Consider the following 16,505-nt stretch of genomic DNA (forward strand, 5'->3'; position numbering starts at 1 on the left):
AAGCTAGGTCTGGTTTTAAAAAGAGGATGGAAACCACTGAAAACAGGAAGGTGCTGTATCTTCTAATTGGCTATTTCTTACTAAATTGCCCCAGACAAGGTAAACAATGCATATTTGACAATCATTCAAGCTCAAATATCTTTTTTGACAACAGAATAGTGGTCACGAACCAGCACTTGGGTTTCAAGCAGGTGTATAATCTGCTCTTTGGGCCTTTTTCCACTGCACAGCTGAATTCCAAAATCGCAAATCGCTAGTGATATTTTTTAAATCGCTAGGGTTGCAACTTTATCATAAAAATCATGAGAAGTATTTTCCACTATAGTGATTCGATTTGCAAATCGCAATCGCATAACAAAATTAATGAAAAATCGCAATTGCTGGCGTTTGTGATTGCTAGTGGAAAAGGGCCCTTTGGCTGGATCCACACTATAAGCGCTTTTCTGAGCGCTTGTGATTGCTGAGTGCTTTTAAAAATCACTCCCATTCACTTTCATTAAAATCACAGTAAAAATCACAGCATATGCAATTTGCGAGATCGCGGCGATTTTTATGTGATTTTTTTTTTTTTTTACTGTGATTTTAATGACAGTGAATTGGAGTGATTTTTTTTTTTTTTTTTAAAGTGCTCAAAGCGCTCAGCAATCACAAGCGCTCAGCAAGTGCTCAGAAAAGCGCTTCTAGTGTGGATCCGGCCTTAGCGTGTATTCACACTACAGAATGTGTGCAGGAATGCAGTTTCCTCTATGCGTTTCCCAGCATGGTGCATGCATGGTTAGATACTTTCTAGCACGGAAAATAGAGACTGCAATCCAATGGGAAATCAAGTGCTCTGTGTGGTAACCTGTTCCTGGATGCGTTACATGGCAACACACTTGAACACACTCTGTACTGTTAACAGTAGCCTAAGTCAATGGACTTTCATTACCATGTAGATTGCACACAATGGCCCTGTCCTATAAACTTTTCTCTTCAGTTTTCTCCTAGGAGATATTTACAAACCATGCCAATAAAATAATTTTAAAGCCTCCACCATATAAGAAAATACAGTGTTCTCCCCAGGTGCTCCACCCGGTTAATTTTGATGAGCACCCGGCTCACCTCCTCCTATGCTGTAAGCAGAGTTGCGCACAGAAGCTCCGGCCCTGCATTCTCTCATATCACCCCACCTGGTTACTTTTTCATGCCACCTGGCTACAAAAAAAGTTCTGGGGAGAACACTGAAATAGTTAATATATTTTTGGGATTACTTTTTGACCTACTGTTTAGTACTTTTTAAATTTTTAAGTGCTGAAAAGTTATTTTTTGATACAATTAAAATTGATCTCTTGGGAGAAAACTCAGGATACAAAGTTAATTGGATCAGGGCCAATGTGAGGTGCTTCATAACTGTCAGCACTGCACATAGTGTGAATGAGCCCTTGGTGGTTGTACTAGTATTGCAGTAGCACACAGAATGCATCACCTGCTCTCTTCCAGATCTCACTGACTTTTTATGTGTGCAGCTTTGTCAGATCACCTGTGGGGGTGTTCTTTGGTGGGTTAAAGGACATATGGCAAGCTTGGCCATCTCCACAAGGGTATCCTGTAAACTTAATAGACCTGGTTTAATAATGCTGTTCATTCAGGTATTAAAGTGACAGTTTCTCTCCAGTGGGGACCTAGGACATTAAGGGCCGATTCAGACGGCCGGCTGCTACTTTCGGTTTGCACACTTACCACCTACTGAGAAAAAGCAGAAAAGCGGTTGGCACTGTTTCCTGTCAATTCATTGTTGTGGCTTGAACCCTTAGGGAGATATGGGTGAATGCTGCCAATGCTAGAAGCTATATGCAGCGTCTCTTAATCTTGTCGACCACGACTGATGCGCAATCCACAGTAAACGCCATTCATATTAATGCAGGATGGTGTGGATTCTGGCAGTAAAAAATGTGCAGGATGTCAGCATTCGCCTGTGTGAACCTGCCCTTAGCCTCACTTATGCGAAATTTCAGCCATTAAACTCTTTCCTCGTAGATAACAGCTTCTGCGCGCAGGGGACAGATAAAAAAGGCCAATTGTTTATATATTTTAGCTCTGGGACACATGAAAGTTTGTATCATTGGAGAATGTTATGAATCTTGCAAATTTAGGCAGAATTTATTAAAGTGGCTCCTCTCTCTATGTATGCATATTTTTATTTTATGAAACATTAGGGTCTAATCACTAAAAACAAATACATTTATATAATTTTTATTATTATTATGTTTGCTTAGTGTTACACAAACTGCGTATCCCATGTTGCATAGTTTGCTTAACTAGCGCTATACACCACGCAAACGCTACGCACAAGCATTGTACATGTGTTTATGATGCAAACTGTATTGTGCATTATGGAGTTAGCATAATGGTTGGCGAATTTTAAGGGTTGTGTTTTTTTTTGGGGGGGGGGGGCTGAATGGGGGAGACACATACTCCAGGTAATCCATGCCAAAAGAGTTTCTGCTTAGTAGCAGATGAGCATTTGAGTACACCGAAACTAGCGAGCAGCTGTGTGAACCGGCCCTTATAGTCCTGGGTCCCCACTGAAGAGAGACTGTCACTTGCATACCTGAAAGTTAGCTCTTTCAGGTGAAAAAAAGAACCGAGAGTAGTTACAGTGGTTTGCAACAGTATTCAGCCCCCTTGAAGTTTTCCACATTTTGTCATATTACTGCCACAAATATGAGTACATTTTATTGGAATTCCACGTGAAAGACCAATACACAGTGGTGTACATGTGAGAAGTGGAACGAAAATCATACATGATTCCAAACATTTTTTACAAATAAATAACTGCAAAGTGGGGTGTGCGTAATTATTCAGCCCCCTGAGTCAATACTTTGTAGAACAACCTTTTGCTGCAATTACAGCTGCCAGTCTTTTAGGGTATGTCTCTACCAGCTTTGCACATCTAGAGACTGAAATCCTTGCCCATTCTTCTTTGCAAAACAGCTCCAGCTCAGTCAGATTAGATGGACATCGTTTGGGAACAGCAGTTTTCAGATCTTGCCAAAGATTCCCGATTGGATTTAGATCTGGACTTTGACTGGGCCATTCTAACACATGAATATGTTTTGTTTTAAACCATTCCATTGTTGCCCTGGCTTTATGTTAAGTGCCGTTGTCCTGCTGGAAGGCGAACCTCCGCCCCAGTCTCAAGTCTTTTGCAGACTCCAAGAGGTTTTCTTCCAAGATTGCCCTGTATTTGGCTCCATACATCTTCCCATCAACTCTGACCAGCTTCCCTGTCCCTGCTGAAGAGAAGCACCCCCAGAGCATGATGCTGCCACCACCATATTTGACAGTGGGGATGGTTTGTTCAGAGTGATGTGCAGTGTTAGTTTTCCACCACACATAGCGTTTTGTATTTTGGCCAAAAAGTTCCATTTTGGTCTCATCTGACCAGAGCACCACCTTCCACATGTTTGCTGTGTCCCCCACATAGCTTGTGGCAAACTGCAAATGGGACTTCTTATGCTTTTCTGTGAACAATGGCTTTCTTCTTGTCTCTCTTCCATAAAGGCTAACTTTGTGCAGTGCACGACTAATAGTTGTCCTATGAACAGATTCCCCCACCTGAGCTGTAGATCTCTGCAGCTCGTCCAGAGTCACCATGGGCCTCTTGACTACATTTCTGATCAGCACTCTCCTTGTTCGGCCTGTGAGTTTAGGTGGGCGGCCTTGTCTTGGTAGGTTTACAGTTGTGCCATACTCCTACTGTTTCTGAATGATCGTTTGAACAGTGCTCCGTGGGATGGTCAAGGCTTTGGAAATCTTTTTGTAGCCTAAGCCTGCTTTAAATTTCTCAATAACTTTATCCCTGACCTGTCTGGTGTGTTCTTTGGACTTCATGGTATTGTTGCTCCCAATATTCTCTTAGGCCCAGTGCACACCAAAACCGCTAGCAGATTGTCAAAACGCTAGCGGTTTTGGGGGCAGAGAGCAGATATTTGGCCGGGTGCACACCAAGCGGATTTTGTATGCGATATACCAGTCGCATCAGCCAGTGAAAACACTTGGCTATTGTATTTCAATGCGTGGTGCACACCGGCGGTTTGAGGTTTTGAGGCAGCAGGAGGCGCGTTTGCGGCTTGGCAAAAACCTCAAACCGCCGGTGTGCACCATCTCATTGCAATACATTAGCCAAGCATTTTTCCAGGCGGATGCGGCCGGCGGATCGCTCCAAAAACCGCTCGGTGTGCACTGGGCCTTAGACAAACTCTGAGGCCGTCACAGAGCAGCTGTATTTGTACTGACATTAGATTACACACAGGTGCACTCTATTTAGTCATTAGCACTCATCAGGCAATGTCTATAGGCAACTGACTGCACTCAGACCAAAGGGGGCTTAATAATTATGCACACCCCACTTTGCAGTTATTTATTTGTAAAAAAATGTTTGGAATCATGTATGATTTTCGTTCCACTTCTCACGTGTATACCACTTTGTATTGATCTTTCACGTGGGATTCCAATAAAATTGATTCATGTTTGTGGCAGTAATATGACAAAATGTGGAAAAGTTCAAGGGGGCCGAACACTTTTGCAAACCACTGTATTTGTATGCTTGGCAATGTACATACACGTCTGTCACATGTCACTTCAGATACTCTTTTTAAAGCAGGGATGTCAACTCAAATACAAATTGGGCCGGACTATACACAGGGACCAAGTCATGGGCCAACCTCAATGTCTACTGGCCACTTTCCTCCCTTATAAAGTTCCCAGGTGTCTAATGCCCCCCTCCAACCCTTATACAGTTCCCTGGTGTCGAGAGGCCCCCACCCTCCCCTATACAGTTCCCTATTATTTAGTGTTTTCCCCCTACATCCCCCATATGGCTTCCCTGGTGTGCTAGGGTTTGTCCTCTATTAAAGCCTACCTGGTAATGTAGAGTGGGCCAAACATAACGGAAAGTGGGGAAAACACTTGAGGGCCAAATTTAATGGCTCTGGGGGCCAGATTTGGCCTGCGGGTCAGAGTTTGACATGTATGCTTTAAAGGGAACCTGAAGCAAGTACAATTATTTAAAATAAACACATGAAGTAGCTGCAAATGAATATTACGTACTAACCTCACCGTCAGTTACTCTCAGAAGCTCACCATTTTCTTCTTACGGTGATCCCTTCCAGTTCTGACAATATTTTGTCAGTACAGAAATATACCAGTTGCTGTCAGTTTTATGTCAGCAGCTGTCAGTTACAACTGAATGTGCAAGGTAATGTCCATGTTTCCTTATGGATCAAGTGGGTGATATTACTGTTTAACAGTGTGCTGACCAGGAAGCTGTTAATGGGTAATGGCCATTTTTAAAATGGAGGATAGGGAAGTCCATTGATAACCGTGGACAAATGGGATGCAGGAGAAAGAGATTGAGGGGTAGATTACTCGGGAGGTAAGTATGACCCGTGTATGTTTATTTTGACTTTTTATTTTCAGTTAAGGTTCTCTTTAAAGCAAACCTGAAGTGATAAATTCACTTCAGGTTCGATACTAACCCAAATAGGGGGAAGGCTCTCGATAGTTTAAAGCCTGCCTGTTCCTCAATGCAGCCCACTATTTCAGCGTTGTCAGCCGGTAAACATGTTTGACCTACTAACAGGCATGCACAGTAGCAATGCACTTATACTCGGCACTAGTCGGGGTCACAAGTAGTTCTGAAGAGCTGTTCAGCCGAGGCGGTCGAACAGCTTTACTGGCAGACAGCGGTGCAACAACTGGCTGTGTGGAGAAACGGGAAGGCTCTGTACTATCCAGAGACTTCCCTCTATTTAGGTAAGTATTAAAGCTGAACGAAGTTTCTCACTTGATACATCTGGCAATGTAAAGAAAAAAAAATCAGATTTACTTACCTGGGGCTATGTGGTCCCTCACAGCAGCTCTGCTCTCAGGTAGTCTCCCGGGGTCCCTTCTGTTCTGTTGTGCGCCCACACAGCTCATGGTCATGCTCCCATTGCCAGGAGCATTCTGCGCAGAAGTACTCTGCAGAATGCTCCCAGCTACAGCAGCGCAGGCGGGGCGGCACCATGCATGCGCAGAGGCTTCCGACCTGGCTGGGTCAGCTGCTATGGAGGATCTCTGGGAGAATGCCCAAGACCAGAGCTGCGCCATGGTAAATATAGGCTTCCAGGGGCTGAAGGATGTCCCAGGTAAGTAATTTTTGTTTTTAAATTTATTCATTTATTTATGTTACATCGCCAGATGTATTTGCCAGATGCAATTACTCTCGTCTGTCATGTTTTGTACTCGTGTATTCTTTTATACAATAGCAGTTTACATATTATTTTTATTTTTCTTTATATATCTTATTTGAATGCATCGTTTACTGATGTATTTAGCATTTTCTATTCATTGTTTAAAAAAATAACATTTACTATCCAAGTATATACAGTAAACAGTATCTGTAATATTTTTATTCAAGACTTCAAAATAATTATTGATGTACGGTAGTTTATGGGAATTTGAAGAATATGAAAAGAAGTACAGCAGAAAAAGCCTTCAGTATCATGGCTCTGCTTGTGCGTTTTACCACAGAGCCATACATTTGTAATTCCCACTGTCGGGAACAGTCATGCGTGTGAATGCATTTAGCTGTAACGCCAGGCATCATACTGGATCACCAGAGTCTCATTTTTAAATTAATAGACCATTGTGCCAAAGCAGTGTGATCGCTGGGGATGCACATGTACTGCTGTGGGATTGTGCACAAGCTGGTATTAATTTCATTGGAGAAGGTAGATAATGGCTTTTAGTGGTAATTAATGTAATTAGATGAGGTTTATGGAATAAAATGCTTTAATGGAGAGAATAAATGTTAAAACAAATGTAAATATACCTTCACTTTTAAGAACGACAAATGAAAATATCCATTATTTAGGTCACTGTTAAGCTGTGTACATGTACTATTGTCCTCAGGGCTCAATCCCTCTGGTGACCATTCCGATCCAATCTTTTTAGACTCCTCACTAGCCTGGAGTTTAGCAATGCAGACTCTATATTAAAGCAGACCTGAACTCAGAACTTCATCTCTGTGCTAAATATAAAATACATACATGCACATACTTCTAAGGGCTTGTTTCCACTATCGCAAATCCGCATGCGTCCAACGCATGCGGATTCGCACATGGTATGCAAGTGGATGGGCCTGTTTCCACTGTTGCGTTGGTGATGTGCGTTTTTTTCAGCGGTGAAAAAACGCACAAAAGAGCCAACGATTTCGCCTGAGAGTGGAATGCATGCGAATCGCATGCAATGTATTTAATAGGGAAATCGCATGCGTTTTCCCCATGCGTTTTTGCCGCGAATTCGCATGCGAATTCGCATAGGTACGATGTAAATTCACACAGGCAGTGACATGGTTAAAATCGCATATACCCTCACCTATGCGAATTCGCGGCAGAAAACGCATGGGGAATCGCATCCGCATGCTATTTTATCAGCGGTGGAATCCAGGCGATTCCGCACCGCAACAGTGAAAACGAGCCCTCAGAAGTACATTCCTCCCAGAGTAAAATGCACTATAAATTACTTTTTTTCCTATGTTCCTGTCCTCTACACTAGATAGAATTTTTTTTTTTACAGGGTTTGGCATAGTTCATCTCCTCATGGGGGATTCTCAGCATTTACTTCATTATTTACAAAAGCACTCCCTGGAAAGAATCTAAATAAACATGCAGGCCTACCTGCTTACTCATTTGCAGGTTATTTTGGCAGTTAGATTGAGCAACTGCAATTCAGTAAGTGCTTTTGAAAATAAAGAAAAGCATGAGAATTCCCCATGAGGCGATAAACTAGTCCACATTTCGTTAGATCTGTTAGATTTGTACTGCCTATTGTAAGCAACATGAACATAGGAGAATATATATGTATATATTTACCTACATACCTATGCTTGTTATGAGTCACTGGATCAGATTCTGTAGTTTTATTATGTCTTCTAAGTTAATGTTTAAAGCAATCTTTTGTGCCTGCATTTCTTTTGAGGTTTGTGATTTGCACTGTGGTAGACTGTAGGTATGTACTGTAATAGGAAGTTACATTTAAGTGTATTCCTGTAGCCTTGTAATTTTAGGATCTTAGTTTGTCAGAGGCTCAGCAATGGTTATGTTTGAAAAGTACAGCAACCTTTCCCACAGACCCTGCTGCTGGGTTGCTTCAGGTCACTTAAAGGACAGCTGAAGCGAGAGGTATGTGGAGGCTGCCATATTTATTACCTTTTAAGCAATACCAGTTGCCTGGCTATACTATTCATCCTCTGCCTCTAATACTTTTAGCCATAGACCCTGAGCAAGCATGCAGCAGATCAGCTGTTTCTGACATTATTGTCATATCTGACAAGTTTTGCTGCATGCTTGTTTCTGGTGTTTTTCGAAAACTACTGCAGCCAAATAGAACAGCAGTGCTGCCAGGCAACTAGTATTGTTTAAAAGGAAATAATTATGGCAGCCTCCACAAACCTCTCGCTACAGTTGTCTTTTAAGCATGTTTTGTTTTTGGTTGTCCTTCCCAAACGTCTTAAGGCTGGAGTGGAAAAATGATCAATGAGTCCAGTAGCCAGTAGAAAAATCTCGCACACCAGTTCTACTAAAAACACTTGAAAATAAACTGCAAAAACTGGTATTACTTGAGGTATACTTTTCATGTTATGCTTTGTGAAATTATTTTTTAAGGATTACTTTTTGCATTAGCACTTCTGTGTGTTTGCTGCTTGAACATAATAAAAATCTATAGCATTTTCTGCTGCTAGGAATCCCTGCTCCTTGCAGCCAGCAGACAACTGTCACAGCTAACCTCCCAGTCTGATTCCAGCTTGTTTGCTTTCAAAGAGAAGCACCCTGCGGGTCTGTTAGGTTAAAAAAAAAAAAAAAGCTAAAACCACACCCCCTTGTTTTCGTTTTTTCATCTCCTCCCTCTTTTTTCCCCCCTCTTTCCTCTCTATCTGCCAGGACCTGTGTGTGTGCGCCTGATTTTCACTTTACAATACTGGCAAATGTTACATAAGCACAGACATGGAGCCCGGGAAGGAGTGTGTGGGCAGAGCTCAAAGCATGACAGCAAGGTCTCACTTGTCAGGCACAGAACGTGCAGCAGAAGACAGACAAAATATGTGAATGGGAGCTGCTGGGAAAGCTTCATCACGCACTGGGCTGAGGGGAGGGCGTGCTTTTTACAATTTTTTTTCTTTCTCGCTCTCACATACGCAAGGCTGGAATTGGCTGTGAGCCCAGCACTGCATGGAGTTTGCAGAAGGTGGGTATGGCTGTGCTGTAGCACAACACAGAACTGCAGGAAACAGTGTATCTACATGCTTTCATCCTTGTTGTTTTGCATTTCATCTTTCCTGTCCGTGACGCCGATTCTTCCGTCATATCTCTCTTTCTCTCGCTCTCTCTCTTTTAACGCCTTCTTGGTGGGATTGGGACGCTGCACTGTGTTTAAAGTCGCCTGCCTAGCAGACAGTTGATCAAAGTGGATAATCTAGCAAACGACGGATTAAAAGCTTGCAAGCGGCCGCATAAGCAACTCTGAAATGTCATTTGAGCAAGCTTGGCCAAAGTTCAGAAGCATATGCTACAGTCTTGCTTCCTGTTAACGCCAGCCAATGCTGATGCTTGCAAGGCAACGATGGATAGGATGAGTTGTGGGCCTAATAGCTCCTTCCTGCTTATGAAGTTTTTGTTCTTTTTTTCCTTTGCTTTATCTCATGTTTAAAGTGTACCTGTCACTCTTAGGCTTAGATCACACTGCAAAACACAATCGCTAAGTGCCTACCGATTGCAATTTTGCAATGCAATTTTCAGTGTGTTTTTTTTTTTTTTAAACAATGTGCACTTTTTTTTAAGCCGAATTGTTCTGAAAAATGGTACATGCAGCAGGATTAAAATTTTCTAAAAAATCAAAACACTGCTGTGACATCCTCACACGGTGACACTGCACTAGCGATTTGCCGATCGCTGGTGATCGGCATGGGCAGCGCATTCCTCCTTATTAGTGTGAACCAGGCCATAATGGGAACAGATGTGGCATACTGTGATTCTAGCAGACTCTGTCGATCTCTGCCAATAGTTAGGCCTAAAGTTGGCCAAAATGTATTTTTAATTCAAGGTTCACAGTCAAATTTTCTGTTTGATTGTAACATTTAAAAAAAATCTGATTAATGTACCACACATGTGTTCAATTTTTACCCAATTATGAAAAAAAAGATTGAGAATAGCTTGGGAGTATACATAAGGCAACTGACAATTTACCCTTCAGTATTCAATTTTCATCAAAATTATCCAGCACTTTCAAATAAAAACGGGAAATCCGATCGGATTTTTTGCTCAAATAAAAAAAAAAAAAAAAAGCTTTCGATTGTTCTGAAAATCCGATCATTTTTATCTAAATGCCGTATAATTAGATCACTTAATTGTATCGTGTGTGGCCACTTTAAAGTTGCACTTTATCTTTTATAAATTCCTTGTAAAGCTCAATTCTTTTTTTCCTTTTGGTTTGTTGGTTTTGAATAGTGTGAAAACGGATTAATAACAAGGATTAATTCCTGTCTGTGACCCTGCTGGAGGGATTGTCCCTCACTCCTTGTCCTTGGGACCTTCTTGGAGCTTTTAGGGGCCCATACACTGGTCGATTTCAGCGATCGATATATTCTAGAATCGATCGATCAGAAATCGATTCTATCAAATCAATCAATTGATTTGCGGCTGATTTCGGTCGATTTGATCTATCTGACAGATTGGAAAATCTAGGTCGATCTGCTGCTGGCAGCAGATCGATGGCCCATAGAGTTGCATTGGATCTAATGGTGCAATAATGCATATAGATTTTTTTCCAATAGATGTAATTCTGAAATCTATTGGAAATCTGTTCCTAGTGTGTGGCACAGATAGATTCCTGTCAGATTCGACTTGACAGGCATCTGACAGAAATCTGTAGGGGCCCATACACTCAGCCGATTTTCTGGCCGATCGATCGATTAATCGATTGCAAATCGGTTGGCCGATCGACGGCCGATTTCGATCGATTTTGATGGATTTCCATCGAACTGGCAGGGTGGAAAATCTAGGTCGATCTGATGAGATTGCTTATCATTTTGCATTAGCCCTAATGGAAATCTGATGGCAAAAAAATGCCATCAGATTGAATTTCACTAGATTTCAAACTGAAATCTATTGGAATTCTATCCTGGTAAAAAATGTTCTAAAAACACATCAGATAGATCATCAGATGCATTTCTTATCTATCTGCTGCCAATCTGACGAGTGTATGGGCACCTTACCTGATGGTCGAATCTGCTGCAAATCTATAAGTGTATGGCCAAATTTGTGTTTTTCTTGTGAAAATGATTTGCTTCTCAGACAAGAACAGACGGACAGCAATAGAAGCTAGATTGGGACTGTTAAAATTCTGGCTGCCCCGTCATCCTCACTTCCTGTCTGAAAAGGAAGTGATAAAAAAAATTTTCAGACATGGGAACACAGTGCAAAAGTAAAAATGAAAGGAGTTCCTTGGCCCGTTTTTCTAAATCTTAGGTTAAAAAAAAGTTACTAGAATCAGGCTTTATTGAAGTCCCTAGTCACTAACCACCTGCAGCATTGAATGGGGAAAGAAGAGACATGCCTATCAATATTTCATTTGTTGTTATCAATCATAAATATATTTGCACTATTATGAGGATAATAGTGCAAATACCTGTTAACCAGAGGAGATTTTGGTGACCTTGGTAGCTATTGGCAGACCCACAGCCAGTGGGTATTAAGGAGGACAGCGCTGTATGCTTTGAAAATAATTAATCATACATGTACTGTATATCATAGTTTTAACAGATTTTCATTAAATTCAGTATAAATGATGCATGTCCGGAAGCGCTGCCAAATGCTATTGCTATTGGAAACTACATGTAGGTTCCAGGACCGCTAAGCACTGCACCTCAGGGGGTCAAAAATGATGCATGTTGGGAAGCGCTGACGAAAACTACCAAATGCTATTGCTATTCTGTACACTTGTGAGCGATAGTTTGGATCCAATGCTGTACAGATGCATCATTAGCCTACAGGCTAATGACACGTTTTCTCTGTGGACGGTGGAGCATGGCCGATGGCATGCTGCATGGCAGGGCAAGCATAGTGAGTAGGAGAACAATGTACTCAGCCGAGTTGATCTGTTAGGCCGCAAACACACATCAGACCATAGTCTTTTGAAAATGAAAGATCACAGCCCAATCTTACCACTCTTCATGTAGTATGAGAGCCATACCTTCACAGTCTTTTCTATGGAGCTGAACTCCCCATTAGAAAAATATCTTTGCAAGATGCTGCACACACAGATGCTGTACAGGCACAAAATATCAGTATCTGCAAAAGATCTGTTCCTGCCAAAGATCCGTTCCTGCAAATTGCATTCATAGTCTATGAGATCTGCAGATCATCATACACACCTTGTTTAACTGACATTCATCTGCAGATCAGACAATCATCTGCAGATCTGAAAATCCATCCTGGTGGATCTGATCTGCAGATGAAGGTCTGTTAAACAAGGTGTGTATGATGATCTGCAGATCTCATAGACTATTAATGCATTTTGCAGGAACGGATCTTTTCCCGGAACAGATCTTTTGCAGATACTGATCTTTTGAATGTATACATCATCTGTGTGTGCAGCATCTTGCAAAGATTTCTGTCTGATGGGGAGTTCAGCTCCATAGAATAGACTGTGTAGGTATGGCTCTCATACAACATGGAAGGGGGTAAAATTGGTCTGTGATCTTTCATTTTCAAAAGACTATGGTCTGATGTGTGTATGAGCCTTTAGGTTAACCACTTGCTGATGCATCAAAGGAGTTCAGGAGCCTCTGTATACACGCTGGATTCTTGCCAGAGAGGCAATGGGAGTGTTCCATCTAGCATGTGTACAAGGTTTGAGGGCCCATTTCCACATAGTGTAAATTTGCATTGTGAAAATTTGCATTAGCACTAACACCAATATAATTTCAATGTAGTAGTTTATATTGAATGCATTATTTGTAATCCGTTCTGATTTGGAATAAAAACAGGCTGCATGTTGCAGATTCTTGCACCACTCATTGTTCCACATTCGATTTGCATGTAGTGAAAGTTAAAGGTTCCAAATTTTTGCTTTTTTTTATGCAAATGTTTGCATCTGTTTTTCGCATATATGCTTCTTCCTGTTTCCTGTTTAGTCCCAGTGATGTCATGTTGCAGTGGAGATGAAAAATGGATTGTGAAAATTGGCGTAAAAAAAGCATTTATTTTCACAAATACGCATAAAAAAATTGCGCAACCGTACTCAGATCATATGTTAGACAGTGGAAATGGGCACAAAGGCTGTATTCACAGTAGTGGTTGCAAGGGCTTAAAACTGGCATGTTACTACTGCACAGCTGACTGACCTGTGTTCAGATACACGTTTAGGAGTGGCACAGTCTAGGCCAGTTAAAAAACTACAGCTTGCAGAATTTGGGGTGCGGAAAATGCATGCGCCTTTCAGTATGTCAGTTGATGTTCTCTGGGCCCGGACATTGTGTAAATCATCCCTTTAAGCAGGGCCGGATTTAAGCCAAGGCCACATAGGCCATGGCCTAGGGCACCACAGGATCAAGGATGGGTGAGCAGCAGGCTATACTAGCGGGAAGAGTCACCTGGCTACTTATACTGGTGGGAGGGGGTCATCAGGCTATCTATATGGAAGTGGGGGTAGGTCATCTGGCTTCTTATACTAGAGGGAAGGGGGAGGGGTCATCAGGTTACCTATACTGGAGGGAAAGGGGGGGTCATCATCTAAACTAGAGGAGGGGGAAGGGTCAGCAGGCTACCTATACTAGAGGGCTGCTGACAGTGGCCTTGGGCGGTAAAGAGTACAAATCTGGCCCTGCCTCTAAAAAGTGTCCATATTTCAACTTTTTGTTGATTGTATTTGGAAAATCTAACAAATCCACTGTACATCAGTTTTTTTTTTTTCTTCAAAAATTTTTGTAAAAAACTCTTTTGTTGAATCACGGTATGGCCACCTTAAGTGCAGCTAAGGCTATAAAATGTGTTAATCCAAAGGTGTTAATTGTTAAACCAAAACATTATTCTTAAAATAAAGCATGTCGTTTACTTGCAAGGCATCAGTGTTGTCCTCCTTAGCATTTCAGCACTATCTCCTGTTTATATGTTCTCTGAAATCCAAACAGTTGGCACACAGTGACCCGGATGTCCTTCATTACACCTTTCCGATATGCCCACTTTCCCTTTGTGCGACCTTAGTCCATTTCCATCTTCCAATCTGCAAGCTGCACATTCACTTCACTACCGTCTTTCCCCGAATATAAGACACTGTCTTATATTCTTTTTGGGGATTAAATGTGTGCTAGGGCTTATTTTCGCCGGTGGGAGGGGCTAGACGCTATGTGTATGGGGAGGCTCTTACCGCAACTCCCTTGTGGCTGCGTCCTTCTCTGTTCCAAGTACCGGTAATTCCTCCGGCGGTGGCATTGTAATCAATCTGTGAGGGCGCCCTTTGACCTTCACGCAGTACGCTCGTTCGGGCTCTACGCTGGCGCTCTCTTCCTGTCATCATGTGCGCCCGGCTGATGCGTCCCAGGCGCACATTGATTAATCATTGTGCGCCTGGGACGCATCAGCCAGGCGCACATGACGGGAAGAGAGCGCCAGCGCAGAGCCCGAACTAGCGTACTGCGTGAGGGTCAAAGGGCGCCCTCACAGATTGATTACAATTCCGCCACCGGAGGAATTACTTGGAACGGAGGGGAACGCAGCCACAAGGGAGGTGCGGTAAGAGACCACACACCTCCCCATGCACAAAGCGTCCACCCAGCTAGGTCTTAATTTCGGAGTAGGTCTTATATTTCAAGCATGCTTGAAATATAAGGGAGGCCTTACTTTCGGGGTAGGTCTTACTTTAGGGGAAACACGGTACTTGGACTGACATCATGAAGTAGTCCTATCTGGGGCTGAGTAATGGAGGGCATCTTGGGTGACCTCTCCAGCAGTTGAGATTCAGCAGAATGGTAATCATTTTTGACCTGCTTCAGGTATATTTTAAGCTACTCACACAAACTTTTTGTTGTGGGTATGACCGAGATGGTCAGTGAGATGCAGATTTGTTTCCACCTTGCAACTGGACCAATCAAAATTAGCAGGTAGTTCACGTTTGGCCCAATTTCACGCTGCATACAGTGAAATTTGCTGGCAAAACAGAATTTGCATCTCATTGTCCATCTCTAGCATTTTTGTGATCTTTTTATACAAAACAAATAACATTTTCAATCGGCCGTGGTGGAAATTTCTGATCAATTTTTGAATAGTGTAGGATAGATTGTACATTTCTGGATTTATAAACCCAAACAATTTTTAGGGGGCGTTTTCAAAAAAAATTTTCATAATGGGGGGGGGGGGGGGGGGGGAATAAAGCACAGTTTTGTTATACCTTGATAAGCAATCAATCAATCAAGAGAAATAAAATATATATATATATATGTGTGTGTATTGCCACATCGGGGTCTGGAAGAGGATTTTTTTTTCCTCACACAGTGGCTTATTTCATAGACCGTAACCTCAACTCCTTCCTGCCATTCCCATAGAAGTTTAAACTGTGAGCTTTTCATCTAACCTTCACCTCACTTCAACGTGACTAACCATATAATAATTTCTGCTTTCTCCTTTGTTTCCATTTGTTCTGATCTCTTCCTTCTCTCTCTCTCTCTCTCTCTCCCCCCCTCTCTCTCTCTCTCTCTCTCTCACGCGCTCTCTCTCTCTCTCTCTCTCTCTCTCTCTCTCTCTCTCTCTCTCTCTCTCTCTCTGCTATGTCTCTCACCCTGCCTTGTCTCTCCCCCTTACTGTTACTCTCTCACAATATTTCCCATTTTTTTCCCCTGCCATCTTTCTCTCTTCCAAACCCCCACTCCTTGTGTCTCGAGCTCTTTCCTTTATTCCACTATTTGCTGTTTCTTCTACTTACTCTTCCCATCATGGTTTTTTTTTTTTTGCTTCCTCCTCTAATGCTATGATTCTCTACAACCTGCTCTATCTCCTGCTTTCTCTCTTGCAGTGCCTCCTGTTCTCTTTTCCTGCTATCTGTTTCTCTCCCTTCCCCTCATCTTGCTTTCTCTATCCCTTCCCTTGCTCCCACTCTCTTTTGCAATTTCACTTACTCCTTTCTGCCATCTCTTTTTTCTCTCTCTCCCTCCTCTCTTTCTATGGCTTTTTGCACCTGCCTGATGTCCTGCTCTCTGTCCCTCTGTCCACACTCTCTCATTTTTTTTTCTTCTCTTTCTTCTACCTTTTCTTTTGCTAAACCTAACAAATCTACAAACTGCCAGAACTTGACTAGTGATTTCAGTTTAGTTTGCAGTGACCATCTTATAAGATGTAATACCTGTATGCATGTTATGTTTTGCTGTGTTAGAGCTTTGAGAGCAAGTAGCTGTGTAACTGAGCTCTCACAGAACCTCTGTTTTGGATTGT

General features: G+C 42.2%; 1 protein-coding gene across 4 annotated transcripts in view; it reads left to right on the forward strand.

Moving 5' to 3' along the window:
- ATXN7 (ataxin 7) overlaps positions 1-16,505 on the forward strand; it is a 167,181-nt gene that overhangs the window by 109,237 nt on the left and 41,439 nt on the right. Inside the window, exon 1 of one of the 4 annotated variants that reach the window (XM_068253794.1) lies at positions 9,022-9,270. The exons of the other annotated variants lie outside the window; for them this stretch is intronic. Within the exon in view, the coding sequence (XP_068109895.1) occupies positions 9,255-9,270 (16 nt within the window). The 5' untranslated portion in view covers positions 9,022-9,254. Of the gene's footprint in view, positions 1-9,021; positions 9,271-16,505 lie in introns of those variants that run through there. 4 annotated transcript variants of the gene reach the window in all.

Source organism: Hyperolius riggenbachi, chromosome 9 (assembly GCF_040937935.1).
Source record: "Hyperolius riggenbachi isolate aHypRig1 chromosome 9, aHypRig1.pri, whole genome shotgun sequence".
Lineage (NCBI taxonomy): Eukaryota > Metazoa > Chordata > Amphibia > Anura > Hyperoliidae > Hyperolius > Hyperolius riggenbachi.